This window comes from Dermacentor albipictus, chromosome 1 (genome assembly GCF_038994185.2).
Source record: "Dermacentor albipictus isolate Rhodes 1998 colony chromosome 1, USDA_Dalb.pri_finalv2, whole genome shotgun sequence".
NCBI lineage: Eukaryota > Metazoa > Arthropoda > Arachnida > Ixodida > Ixodidae > Dermacentor > Dermacentor albipictus.
This window is the reverse complement of record NC_091821.1, coordinates 488983814-488998629: the sequence shown is the minus strand read 5'-3', so window position 1 is coordinate 488998629 and position 14816 is coordinate 488983814. Positions and strand designations below refer to the sequence as shown.

Here is a 14816-nt window from a genome sequence, read left to right as displayed (position 1 = left end):
TGTATACGCTGAGGTGATTATATTGCTTCACTATATGTATGACTTGCTGTTGAATTGACACCACGTAATTACTCATCTCTTTATAAGAGGCCATATTTTTTTAATTTTTTCTGTGATAAACTTAAGGCGTAGATTTGTCGCTGCGTTGCCACGGACATTTGCAGGTGGCTGTAAATCACTTGCATTGTCCGCCAGTAGTAGTATGTTGTCCGCATACATCAATCCGTGGACCTAGCTCCTGTTGCATCAGTTGTCCATTAGCCATGCATGATAAACGAAACCTAAATTCACTGCTTTCCAGTCACCTTTCTATGCCCTTAATATAAACCGTGAACAACAATGGAGACATAGCATACCCTTGCTTCCGTCCATCCACCCCTTCATTACTATTTTGGCCGTCCTATGCAGTTTTACTCGGTTATCTCTATACATCTCCCTCAGCAGCTCCACGAAATCGCCATCTATGCAATGGTGCTTGAGGATTTCCCATAACAACTTCCTGTACACTTTATTGTAGGCTCCCTTAAAATCTAGAAGCGCTATCCATAAAAAGTTATTCCGATATGCTGAAATCGCTATGCGCTGACTTAGAACAAAAATACTCTACTCTAATCGCCTTCCGGGTTTTAAACCCATGCTGTAGTTCCTGGAGTGCATCATCTGTTTCCGTCCATCCGGGCAGCTCTAGTTTTATGGCTTGCATTGTCATTCTATATAGCACCGACATTACTGCAACTGGCCAGTACGAGCTCGTCCTACCTTATACCTGCGCCTTTGTAGATGAGCTTCATCTTGCTTTCAGGAGATTCAATTGAAATTTTCCTTGTTTTAATCACTTGTTCAATGGCATTAGTTAGCAGTGTGTTGATCTACGGACCGAGCTTTTTGGTTAGCTGTGTTGAGATTTTATCGGGTCCTGCAGCGGTTTTATTGGGGGTATTTTCGTCTGCTTTTATTGCGCGCGCATTCTTTGACGAGCTCCCCAGCTCTGTCAAGCAAAGAGTGTAATGCCTTCTATCTGCACAAGAGTGCATAATTTGTAAAGTTAAGATATTTAACGGTATTGTAGTGTAAATATAGACGATTGGTAGCTTTTAAGCGACAAGGATCAATCTAAAGGAAAAAATAAAATTAAAAGTGCACCTATAGAGATATATAGGTACTAGACTGAATAATGCATCGTATTATTGTTGTTTTTAACCACCCTGCTTGGACCTCATCTAGGTATGCAGTATGAAATAAAATAAAAAAGGGCTCCTTAAAAATTCATGGGAAAGTAAGTAGTAGGGGTAGGTCAAAAGAAATTCGGGGTTGAGTCAACTTGAAATTTAGAAATAGGCCATTGAAATTAAGGTGTGCAGCAATATGGTAATTTAGAGTGGGCCAACTTGAATTTGTGAGTGGGCCAACTTCGAATTTGCAAACAGGCCGACATGAAGTTTGGAATGGGCCAAAATAAATTTGGGAGTGGGCAAATTGGAAATTTAACTGTGGACCAACTGAAATGTGGGGGTGGGCGAACTTAATTAGCGGGTGAGCCTATTGGAAATTTCAGCGTGGCACACCTAATTTTGGGAGTGGGCAAATGAAATGTGGAGTGGGCCTACTTGAAATTTGGACGCGGGCCAACTTGAAATCATGGGTTGGGCCAAGGTCAGTTTGAGGGTGGACCAACTTAACTTTGGGGATGTGTTAGGTTGAAATCGGGGGGGGGGGGGCAATATATATTTGGCTGTGAGCCAACGTGAACTTTCAATTCAAAACTTCAAACTTGCACGTGGGCCAACCTAACTTTAGGGGCGGGTGAACCTTGGAGAGGGGGGGGGGTTGAACTGTAATATGGGAGTGGGCAAACTCCAATTTCGGTGTTCGCCAACTTGAAGTTTGGGGGCCGGCACAAACTAAATGTTGGGTTTGGCCAACCTTAAATTTGGGGGTGGACCTACGTCAATTTGTGGGTGGGTCAACTTGAGATTTTGGGGTAGCCCAGTGTCTACTTCAACGCTGCTGAGCGTCCTTCGAGTTATGAACGCCTCGCGGACCAGTGAGCGTGTTGAGACGCGTGGCGTGCTTTAATTGGGCCTTACCAGGCGCAGTCAGAATGCAGGCGAGAGCTTGCGTGATCAAGAAGCACGCGCATAACATGGGCTTGCGATAGTGACAACGAGGGTGACATGGCATCGCGGCGATGCCCTATGCCCTCACGCAACACCTCACGCGTTACTACGGCCACCGGTGTCCCCTTTTTATTTACAAATATTCAAAATCTCAGTTGCTGAGACGTAGCAGGAGTCATCGCATAACCTCCTCGCATAACACACCTGCGTAAGGCACAGTCTCGCCGCGGTATACGTGCGCTTCCCTCTCCCCAACCGAGGAGAAGCAAATGTTCGCTTACCCGTGACGTCACTGATTTGCTAGAAAGCTCTGAGCACCCGGCGCGCCGACGGACGTGTCGCCTCGCTCGTCTAGTGAACACGCGTCCGCAGCTACCATGAGGCAGGCCGAAGAAAGGCAAGAATGTCAGGAAGAAGCCGCCTGCAAGGAAGCTCGGCGCACGGCACAGCGGGACTGCGGTCGACGAAGGAGAGCCTGTCCTTCCCATCGCACCGACGCCGCTGCCGACAAACGCCGTCGCCGAGCCGAGGATCACGAATTTCCCGCCAGAGGCAACGAATGCTGCCGACTGAATGCTCGGTCCCGCCGGGGATCGTTTTCGGGCTTGAGCGTCACCGAGAACATCCAATGCCAAGCCCGCAAATCCATGGGAGCTGCGAAAGGCCGCTACCAGCGCGAAATCCGCGGCATAGGGTTCGGGCACAGCTACCGTGTTTGTGGCCGGCCTAGCAACACTTAGTGCGAGCCTACCCGAGCCATGTATAACCTCGCAATACTGAACATAACCTAGCAATACTTAACAAAAGCCGGAACTAGTTCCGCTGTGACCCAGCCTTGCATAACTAGTGCAAAGTGCCCACATTTCTTTTTTTCTACTTCTCGATGATCCCTAGACGCCTGCTTGCGCCCTTCTATAGCTTGCTGTATTTCCTTGTTCCACCGCTTACGTGGTTCCCTCTTTCCAATCCAACAGTTCTTTCTTGTCTTATCTGCTTCTGCATAGCGTCTACCAGTTTCTTATATTCCCAGACAGCTGTAAGAAAAACCTTCATTTTCTATCTTTTTTTGCGATCTTTGTCATTTGCTCTCCATTCATTTTTTAGAAATTATGATGCGATTGGTTTGTGTTCTGCGTTAGTATGCCTCTCAAAGTTACATGGTTACCTCTTTCTAACAGAACAGTTTTATTTCCTTATTAGTCTTATGTCCTTCCCTGTAACGTCTAACAGTTCTTTATGTTTATTTACCTGGTTAAAATCAGGCCTCTTGGAGCGTTACAGATAGGAGTGCTAAATATTTATACAAATGTATAAAATACGGATAGTATTTAACATAGGTCACGAAGAAGCACAGATTTTAAAGCTTGGAGTTCAGGAATGCAACCGATGCAGGCAGGCAGGCAGTTGCAATCTGAGCTAGTGCTGGCGAGGAAACAATAAAAATACAGCTTAGTTCTAGAACTTCGAATGCCTACTTTGAACCGATCATCAATGCGCGATGAAACGTAATTTTGAGCGGTGAAGGGTCTGTTTCAGTGATTCGTTTGCGTAATATATTTTATGAAAAGCGGAAATACCCATATGGAAAAGACACCGCATTGAAAGATCTGGAAGGTGTAGGGTTCTTTTCGTAAGTTTTACATAAGATGCGCGAGAGCAGTTTGTGAAAATAAAACGAGCTGAACGATCCTGAAGAGATATTAAAGTATTAATCAATGACATCATATAACGGTCGCTACGGAAGACGCATATTTCATCGTAGTTCGAACGACTGTTTTCTACAGAACTAGTTTTAAAGCAACAATAGCAAGTGAAAATTACGGCGAAAGGAACGAAGCATGCGATTTGCGTGGTTAGATATGTGTTAGATATGCGTTTTTATTAAAGGTTACTGCTGATGTGTACGCCAATATACTTGTTTACAGGGGCAAAGCATAATGGAGAGCCATGAAGAACATATGGCAGCGGGTTAGCTCTGGAAGGAACTCGTGTTACTTTTATTGCCTTGCACTTCAATATATTAAGTTTTATGAGCCAAGTGTCGCACCCTGCTGAAACGCTAATGCGATTCTGAAGAACATTAGCATCAGATGGGTTCGTCGAACAGTTGTCGTCGAACAGCCTGATATATGATGGTAGGAGACAAAGAAGATCATTATATAGATTAAGAAGAGCAGAGGTTACCATACAGATTTTTTAGGGTCACCCGATGTTACTGGTGAAATATTAGAGTAATGGCTATTCGCTGTCACGTGTTGAGTGCGATCACGCGAAAAGCATTCAATCTATTTTAATACGGAATAATTTATGCTTAGTAAGCTTAAGTAGCAGAAGCAGACGAGACATGACATTAAATGCTTTAGCGAAATCAATGAATGTACAATTAACCACTGAGAAACGATCCAAAGCTACAAAATGGTGATAGTAAAAGCGATAACCTGCGTTTTACAAGAACGATTTCTTCGAAAATCATGCATATTGTCTGTAAAAAAGGAATTGGGTTCAAGTTGACTGATGAGCGCAGAACAGATAATACGGTCAAGTGATTTACATCGCATAGATATTGATGTTATTCGCCTATAATCTAAAGGACTGTGAACATCACCAGACTTGTGCAGTGGAAACACTTTGCGCTCTTTCCAGACATCGGACAGCGTGCCACTCTGCAAAGATTGGGCAAAAATCTCGGATAGCATAAAGGAAGAGCAAGTATTCGTGCTTTTCAACAACTCGTTAATACCGTCAACACCTGCGCAGGATGATATTTTAGCGTTATCGGCAAGTTTGGAAATTTCCCCCCAGTAAATGATGATGTCATCCATCAACGGCAGCTCTAGGAATGTTCATTGGGAAGGATAACCACAGTATTTCTTGTGAAACATAAGGAAAATGTGCTATTTAATCATATGCAAGATTGGCTTGGTGGAGTCAGAGCACCGCGGTTACATTTCAATATGACGCCTTGCTTTGGGTTCATATTAAGGATGGTCTACCACTTACCTGGGTTCGTAATCAGCAGTCCAGGCAGTGTGTCTAAAAAAGGTTGCATTTCACGCTGAAAAGAAGATTTCGGTATTCTGATAACACAGCATGATAAGCGTTTAATCTGTCAGTACCGATTATTAACCTGCAGCGACGAAATATACGCTTTTTCATGTTTACCAAGCGCTTCAATGCAACATTGAACCACGGTGAATGCTTAGTGCACCTCATTCGACGAGGTAGGATGTACTTATTAATAAGGGTTTGTTTGCATTTGTAAATTTAAAGAAACCAGCAATTTTGTAACGAGAGTTTCCGAAATCTGGGAAGGAATATGGCAGGGCATGCTTCTAGTTCGGTATTATTTATAGAATTATTTTCTTTTTCATTATTTCAACCTATGCTTTTCACATGACGAGGTGAATTTGATGGCACAGTGAACTGAATGGTCGTTTAGTCCAGGTAGAAGTGTGAGATAAAATGGTATCAGGGCAGGCTGTTAGCACATAGTCCAGTAAATTGGCAGGGAATGCTGCAATGGGAGTTCTTTCACAATTGGACAAATGTTCAACGTTCAACATAAGTCAATAGAGGCTAGCGATTCTGAACATGGGGAAATAAAAGTAGGGTAGGCTTCTGTACACGATATGGCATGGAAATTCGAGTAGCCCAAAAGAAAAATTGGTGCATTTGGGAACTTGAAAACACTTTTGTTAAGACTTTCATGAAGGTAATTACAAACTTGCTAGCTTAGAGGGCGGGGGGGGGGGGGGGGTCGGTAATACACACAAAAAGCGTCTCTTTATGGTTAGCTTAATGCACGCGCACAGGAATTCTAGCTCAGAGGGTATCAAAACGTCATCATAAAGTAAGTCATCCGCTAAAGCGGTCAAAATCACGCCACGCGGACGACGTAAACGATCTTGGCTAGAAACATTGTAATGCCATTGACAAACAGTTCAGAATTATCTATTCTGCGCGACAACTAAGTTTCAGTAATGGTGACCACATCGGCCACACACATTTCTAGCAGAGAAGACAGGGCGTAGCGTTCGTTGAAGAAAGTTGTAATATTCGTGAAGAGGAAAATAATGTCCCGAGTATGTTTTGCGCCAATGGCTGCTAAACCATAAGAATCAGTAAAAGAGGAGTTTGAAAAGCTTGGGCGGTATACCATAAAGCTATTCCAAATGTTTCTATTCAAATTCTGCAATCGGCTCTCCGCTATTGGTCAAAAACATTTTTGAACCACCCCCACCTCACCTGTCTGTCACGCGACGCCACGAAATCTGGGATCTGATATGACGCGTACACACTGACTATGCATGATTGGACCAAACAAAAGAAAAATAGTTATTTCTGCTTCGACGCCTTTTCACCATTAGCCCTCGGCTATTGGTCAAAAGTTTTCGGGATGCAACGACTTCAAGTGCCTGTCATGCGACGCCACAAAACCGCGGAAACTCTGTGCGTCAAAGTGACGTATACGCGTTAAAGATGTAATAACATGTCGAACAAAACTGAATTTGTTTCTGAATAGCCACAGGCTGCCCCACTCCGAACGAAATAAAAGATGGCTGGCGCTGATCGCTCAGGTACTGGCTACTCGCACCTGCCGGAGAGCATGCGTTTATTTACATACAATAAAGCTTGTCGCGTGGCCGTGTAACGTTATCGAGCACCTTCGGCACGTTTATGACCTCGCTCTGCCAACTCTTTGCTGAAGATCCGTTCTAGCGGTACTCTTGACCTTTCGTTGCATGCCGCCGCGATTTTCCACCAACCACCTCAAGCAAAGTAAGGGCAAGAGGACCAATCGCATACGCCGGCGCCACCTTCTTCATGTGGTTATATATTTTAAGTGCACTGGCTCGGCCCCATCGAATCCCTTTCCACTTGAGCTGGTTCCTCGCCTCTTGTTAGCCAATTAGATAAGACAAGCCGCTCAGTGTAGGCAACGTTATTCGTTTTTAAAGCAAACAGAAGTTACCTCCTAAACACGAGGGGAGCGTTTGATTGGGCTGTTCAAGAAACGCTGCGGGTCGCCGCCCAATGCTTGCGTCGGCTGTTACGGAAATTTGACGTCAGGAATTTGGAATAAAAACATATTGGAATAGTTTTACGTTATGGGGCCCATGCTGCGTTATTGGCGCTTGTCAGGGTTCACAAGGCGCGCTCAATTTCGCACACACTCTGTGGTCAATGTACGTACCATCTGTTGTTACAGTCATATTGTTTGTTATAGCGCAAGACATCAAACGATCGGCTGCCATTTCCGAACCGTAAAACTTTTTTCCGCGATAATCTGGTTTTCTTACAGAAATCTTGCACAGAAATGCGAGTATTTTCTAGCTTTCACTTTCGCGATTTCATGTCTTTTTTCTTGGAAAAGAAATTTGTCAATTATTGATCGGAATTTGCATGTAACGAAAGATCATAGTCTATGGGCTAGAGAGATGACCTCCTCATTCAGCTGAAAGGAAAGAAAGTCTGCTAAAAGTGATCGCTTATTTACTCGGATTGCGCCCAAGCGCCGGTCGATTAGTTTTCAAATCCATAAAGATTTAATTGTCTCGGCGTGACCTCTTTGCATACTTATCAAGAGAAGAGTGGATTATTGCAATCTTGCCTTGAACTGCTTCCGTAATTACGCGGCTAAATTCCAGAGACTCATGAACCCCTTCCAGGGTGTCTACTCCGTCCTCAACTGCTGCTAGTCTTACAGTAATATCAGACGCACATTCATAAATGATCTTTTGGCTAGCTTTCACTTCGTTAAGGGTCGACATCTCTTTTACATAACGTGTTCCATTGTGATTGCGAGAGATTTAATTGCCGCTTATATTTCGCTGTTAGTGTTGTCCATCGCGTTTTCCTGAGCGGCGGGGTTGAGTTCAACGTTCCCTGACATGAAAAGCAACGACATTGCATTCATGCAACCAACAGCAAGAACTGGTAAAATATGTGGACATGGGATGAGCAGCATGTACCGGTTACTTGTACGTGTTCAACAAAGAAAATAAGATTGACCAACTGTGGTAACGACAAGGAATGGTGTTAGAAGCGAAGCGTCAGCATCCTTGCGGCTCTCCACGCCCACGGGAGTGTGTATGGGGGCAGGCAATTGATAGGCACTGTCGGTGTTGGCCCTGCCAATGCAGTTCAGAGTGCTGCTGCAGTACAGCAGTCTAGTGCAGTTAAAATGCTGGGAAGCGACGAAAGCAAGACCGGAAATTCGCAGGCTCTTGAGGCTAGTTCAAGGCTTTTGTCGGCGATCAGAGGTGTCAGCGGTTCCAACCGCTCTTCAAGGAAGGCAGCATTTCATGGACAGGCAAAGACCAACAGCTGGGCATCGAGAAGAAACGGTTTTAGTAACGTCTGTATCCGAGTTGCTCTCCCACGCCCCATGAGAATGTTTTCTACTTTCCGAGGCTGCAGTAGAAAACGCCTCCATCTTCTTTTCTGTATTTTTTGCAATATCTGTTATTTGATTTTCGTTCAATTTTAGAAGTTCCGATGCTATTGGCTAGCGTTTTGCCTTATCATCTCTCCCAAATTTTAAGGTTAAGCTTTTATGCTCGCCGACCAGGCTGTCTTGTCCGTGTTCATCTATGATCATTTGATCTAGTTCATGTAGTTTGTTTCTGAGACTAAGGCGTAATCGATACATGACTGCCTGTTTCCGCGCTGCCATGTTGCTTGTTCATGACACTTATTCTCCCTGTTAACTACTATAACGCTCTGCTCATCGCACAGATCCAGAAAGGGAGAACTATTATAATGATTATGTCTATCTAAATCATCCATGTGCCCGTTCATATCTCCCTCTAATATCACCTGGCCCAAATCCTTACTCATTTATATAGCTTCTAATGTGCCCAATGAAATCCTTATTTTTATCTCTGCTATCACTACCTGTACATAAGTATGCTACTCCCAGCCACGTCCTTTTGCATTAGCATGTGCCGCTAATCTGTAAATGCTCCTTACAGTCTATATTAGTCCTTGCCACTTCAGACATCGCCTAATTAGCATGCCTACGCCTCCGCCTTTCCTTGACCCATACATTATGTTGCATCGTTTCCATACGAAACTTTCAATAGTAGGCGGCTCCTGAAAATCTCGTAGGTTCGTTTCAATTAAGGCGTACATACTAATCGCTTCATCATTGAACTGTGGTTGAATTTCCAGCCGTGTTTACTGCTGCCACAATCCTGCATTTTATGTAACACAATTTACCTTTTCTATTGTTATTCTTCGTGTGCCTTTTTCTAGCACCTTCTGGTCTAATTCTCCCCTTTACTGGTGTGTCGCTACATTGAATACATTATCTTCCTTCCTGATTACCTGGGGCCCTCCTAAAAAACATGCAACCAGCCCCACAAATTGACGGCTAACCAGTGCTGCTTTAATTTCGCTAAAGTGTATCCCGTCACGCGCACAGGCACTTTGGCGGCCTGCTCGGTGCACTTCTTGGTTGATATCAATGAGCGCAAAATTCATTGCTTCACCTATCATCAAAATTTCCATTTTTACTGCAGCCACTGCCCTTTGAATTGCATACCCCTGCTTTTGAAGCTCTTACACGTTGCACCCTGCGATTCGTACTTCCTTTCAAACTTTGCGCAGGTCGGTGAGCACTTTCGTTATTTCTTTCGGGATCCCTGTCCCTCCTGCTTTCAGTGCGTCAATTACTCCACCCATTATCACCACCGGGTGCCTCTTCATTGTGTCCCCCATGTGTTCCTTGGCTTTCGCTATCCCCTCCCTATAGTCGGTTGTCCCGGAAGCGCACTAACCTGCACTCGCTTGCCTGTTCCTAACCCCTATCTGTTATCACCGTTTCTACTTTTCGCATGTTTTCGCGCACACATGGGGGTGAGCGCCATCTGGTGGTGCTTCAACGAACCCAGCGGCGGACGCGGGCGTGCGTCTCCTGTTGATCTGCTGTGATCGCATGCAACATATTCGTCCACGCCGCCGGATTTTCCGTTCGCGTACTTGCGTGGGCGTTCAAAGGAACCGGACACAGCTCCTGACTGCGAAGTGGAAGGCTCGTCCATAGGAGTACACGACAGAACTAACCAAAATTACCGCACCGACAGGCAACGCGGCTCTTCATTCAGACCAGCCATACAGTTGACGTTTCCCGGAAACTGCAGCTTATGCAAACGTAATTTTTTACCGGGAAACGCTTGGGGACAAGGCTATGCGCAAAGGCGAGCATTCTAGCTTTTTTTTTCTTTTCCCCGCACGGCCGTCACCGTGCATGATGATGATGATGATGACTTAATGGCATCCCCTTTAAACAGGGCAGCGACGAACAGTCGCCTAACCTGCCCGACTTAATCAGGCATGCCATACATGTCCATCATCTATCGGCCTTGTACGGATACAACTCCTTAACCTTTTTTCTTTTCTTTCAAAGCCTGTCTTATAACGCTAGCTATGACTTTAAGAGATCCAATCGTATCAGTCGCTTCTCTGCTTTTTTAACCAACACTTTAAACACCTCTGTGTCTGGGTCTCTTCGTGTTCCTCGTCCTTCGCCTCGTTTCCTTCGCGCTGGAAAAATGTTTGCTTCAAAATCATGAACCAACTATTTCCCACCAGAATCCTGTTATCTCCTGCTTATCTCGACTGCTCACGGGTTGAAGCTTCCATGCACTTTAAACCCAAGTGCTTCTGGAAGGTCTGCCTTGCCTATGGCTCTCACGAGGCTTCGTCTAAAACGTGGATATTGCCGCACACATAAGGCGTTCTTCAAGTTAAATAGCCACAAAAGGCTCTGATTCGCCCTTGTAAAATATTTCAATGAAGTTTACTCACCTGCAGTGCATAATCAAGTGAAGAAAAGCAACAAAAATGACAAATCCTTCCAAATCGAGCGCGAACCTTGTCGTCTGACATTCAACTTTAGTGGCCCGCTGATACTTCTTGCAGCTCATATGTGTATTTGTATATACAATCACAAGTCCTCGTCGTTAAAAAAAAACACGTTTTTCGTATAATATTCTTGTTAAAACCGTTATTTACGTGTTGTTTTAGTAGGAAATGAACCATTGCGAAAAATGGAATGGTGCTAGCCAGGAGCGTCTTCAAGGTGTCCTGGCTCTTTGAGAACGACGACAATTGGAAGCCACCATGAGCCGACATTCCCATGCATACAACGGCGTCGCAGCGCCAGATTTTCCTATAGGTGACTTAGTGAGAAAGTCTGTCGGATGGGGGTTTGGATCACCTATCAGTTCCGGTTTAGCATCAGCAATGTGTGCGAATTCCTTTTCGATTCACCCACCATGGTTGCTCAGTGGTTATGGTGTGGGGCTGCTGGGATCGAGGTCGCGAGATCGAATCCTGACCACATTTCGATGGGGGCGAATACACCTGTGTACCTAGGTTTAGATGCACGTTAAAGAACCCGAGGAGGTCAAAATGTTCGTACTGCTCCACTACAGCATGCCTCATAATCAGAAAGAAGTGGTTTTGGCACGTAAAGCCCCATGATATAATTTAATTAAATTTTGATTCCACAGCGATTCAAGAACAAATGCATGGAAAATTTTCTTCTGTGCTTACTTAAAGTTTCCTTAAATATATATATTTATTTAGGACACCTTATTCAATGCATACATTTTTAGACTGTGTTCTAACTTTTGATAATTAACTTGATTTCACTCTATGAGCCCTAAAGTTCCATTTTTAATCTTGACCCTAGAATATCTGGACCTAATCGTCCTTAGTAGGTGTGGGTTCCATGATTACGCCGAGAAGCAGCCATTCCATTAGCCCTTGCTTCTAGGCCAATCTCTAGTAGTGGGTATATATCATTGCCTGGAAACTAGACATCTTGGCAGTCAGTCATGTGTATGCTTGCGACAATCGTGCTGCGCATCACTGCGGCGGTGGGGCTATTGTATGCAGGCTGGCATGGCTTGAAGAAAATCGGCGTCGAATACCCAGGCATCAGTTGCTGGAATGCGTCCAGACTTTTGGGCGTAGGAAGAAGCAACCATCGAGATGAAGGCATATACGTTATGATCCCCAAGGTATACAACGCAATGCGAAACGGTAAGCCTAACGTTAGTTTTCTCAATGTCGGGAGATGTTTCTGTGTATACGCATTTCACTTTAGGATACTCAAGACGTACTTTAATGCTTCCGTTCTAAATGTGTCAACACATGGGCAACGACCGGTGTGAGGAATTGCAATCTCCTCTATACACTTTGAAAAAAAAGTACACCCTTTGGGGCTTATTTTGTCCCACAACAATAATCCTCATATGTCTTGTCCGTGATTCCTTTCTGTAACGCTGCGAGCCCGGTACTTCCCAGTCACGAACGGCTTGCGCGTTATCAGTGTGACACATTATTCTCGACAGGAAAGTAGCGAGCGCCGAGTTTTCAAGGAAGTAAGCAAAAGCAAGGCAGCTGACGATTATTGTTGTCGGACAAATATACACCCCAAAAGGTCCAACCGTTTTAAGATTGCAATGTGTAAGAAACATGTGAGCAACAATTGTCAATATAGTTGAGAGTAATAAACCGTGGAATAATGAAGGATGTACGAAATTTCGGAGAATAGCGGTTCATTTTTATTTCTGACCATTGTTCACTTAATTTCAGAACACCTAGTGCAGCCGTCTTTTATCTCTTAGCGTTGAATGGCTGTGGTGCTTTCGATCCACTTAATTTTCAAATTTAGGAGGGGCATACATGACAGTTTCTCCTCCCACAGGTGCTGTGTTAGTTCATTCAACAGCTTGATAGCACAGCTTAAGACCTGTTTCCTTGTACGCTCTCACCCATTCATCGATATTTGTCTGTGCGGATGCTTTATACCCATGACAATAATTCTTGCACCTACACCTCGCATTAACTCGTCCAGTACATCCTTCAATATCCATAGTGCCTATCACTTTCGAGGACTCATAAACATCACCCCTATTCCTTTCTTTATTGGCGAGTGCAGGGTGCTACTTGAGCGGGGAGTGGCTGCTTGGTGGCCGCCTGACACAAATGCTAACACATCTGGAAGTTGGAGAATGGCTGCAGAGATGCACGCATGCGTTGACACGGCTCGAGTGGTTATTGAACCAACACGTCTGCCACGCGGTTCTGTTACTGTCATTGCTTCTCGCCATTGCAATTGCTTACAGGTACTGTTAAGCTCTTTTCAGCGATCTTCTTTGATACATGGGGACCAATGACTAAATAATGGCCAAAGTTTTGTTAAAATATTGACTGAAAGAAGCCGGTGTACCATAAAACGAAATTATCATAAAACGAAATTCAATCTTCATTCTTTTACCTGATCCTTCACTCACTCCTTTTGTATTAAGGGCATTCAAAACATTTGTTTTTATTCGACATGAACGTGTGGGACCAAGAATTTCATGTGACTGCGACAGGTTGACTGCCTGTGTGCCAAATATGTCTTTGAAATGTCATACCAATAGCAGCGTGCATGTCTTCTCAGCTTGAAAATATGTCCTCACTTGGAATTTAGAGGAGAGGACGACATCCATATACGTTAGCGCGAAGTTTTGACACAAATATTAATGGCTCGGCTACAGGAGGAGCGTGAAGCCGCTGTGGCATCTTTATTGCGACAGCAATTATATGAACGCTGCAGGCGCATTTCCGCCGCTGACGTAGTCGTCGCCGTAATATTTTGTTAGAAGTTCATGCGCGATAACAGCGCAGCCGCGCTACTTATGATGTGGGTTGAGTGAACCTTGCGAGGGGCAGCCGAGAAGGGTCGTGGCTCGATCTCGCGCGCGCGAGGGAGAAAAAGTTGTTTCACATGGCGCGATTTTCACTCAGCCACACTGCGAATTCCGTCGCTCAGCAACCGCCGCGACGTCGTGGGCCCTGCGCGAGTGGATTCCAACAAGTTGGTCGCACCGAGTCGCAGCGATCGGCGCGATGCGGAAGGGGCATTGTGTGACGAAACAAAGTGCCGTTGAAATAGACGCTTTCCTATTTTGCCACGCGTTGGTAGCTCTGTGGAGCAATGGCGCGCGCCAGCTTTAGTTATGTTTTAATAGGGCGTACCCACCAGCGCATTCGGCTTAGGAGCTTCATAAACATTTTTTTCCCCTTCCGCTCACGTAATTCATTTAAAAGGAGAAACTGTACGATATTCAGGTCGGGAACAGATGCCGCCTGAACATGACGCACGTGCTCACCCGATCGCCACCGGCGTCAACCTCTCCATCGCTACAAATTGGGCCAACTGCGTATATATGCACGCTCAACAGTACCTTGTTGTTCTGCAAAAGCAAATATTGCTCCAGGAAGTGGCTTCCATAGTAACAACGAAACTAGAGTGTACTGAATGGAACCACCCCACCAACGCCGCAGAAGCCGCAAGCTCATACTTGCGGTGTTCTGCAGCGTCTCACTCAATGCATCTGCAAGCTGTCGTAACATCTCAACGCTTTTCAACGTTAAAAAATGGCGTACTTATTCAATTATCGAAGCAATAATAGGAAAAGTACATTATTTGACTAGTTTCCTCGTTCCTTTTACTTAACAATACAGGCATGGATACTTGTGAGCAGGGGGCAACCTTGCGCATCGCTGCGACGGAAATCGCGCTGCCGCAAACGCATGTGAAAGCTGTCAGAAAAAAAAAAATGGCCTGCGACCTGCGCGTCAGCACGATTTCTTTCGCCCCAATCGCGCCATGTGAAACAACCTCAAGGTGGCGAC

General features: G+C 44.9%; 1 protein-coding gene across 2 annotated transcripts in view; it reads left to right on the top strand.

Annotated features, from left to right (window-relative positions):
* The first annotated feature begins 11947 nt into the window (after nucleotides 1-11947).
* LOC135912312 (uncharacterized) overlaps nucleotides 11948-14816 on the top strand; it is a 112680-nt gene continuing 109811 nt past the window's right edge. For both annotated transcript variants that reach the window (XM_065444717.1, XM_065444706.1), the window contains exons 1-2: nucleotides 11948-12170; nucleotides 13072-13258. In XM_065444717.1, the coding sequence (XP_065300789.1) occupies nucleotides 11963-12170; nucleotides 13072-13258 (395 nt within the window). In that variant the 5' untranslated portion in view covers nucleotides 11948-11962. The remainder of the gene's footprint in view (nucleotides 12171-13071; nucleotides 13259-14816) is intronic.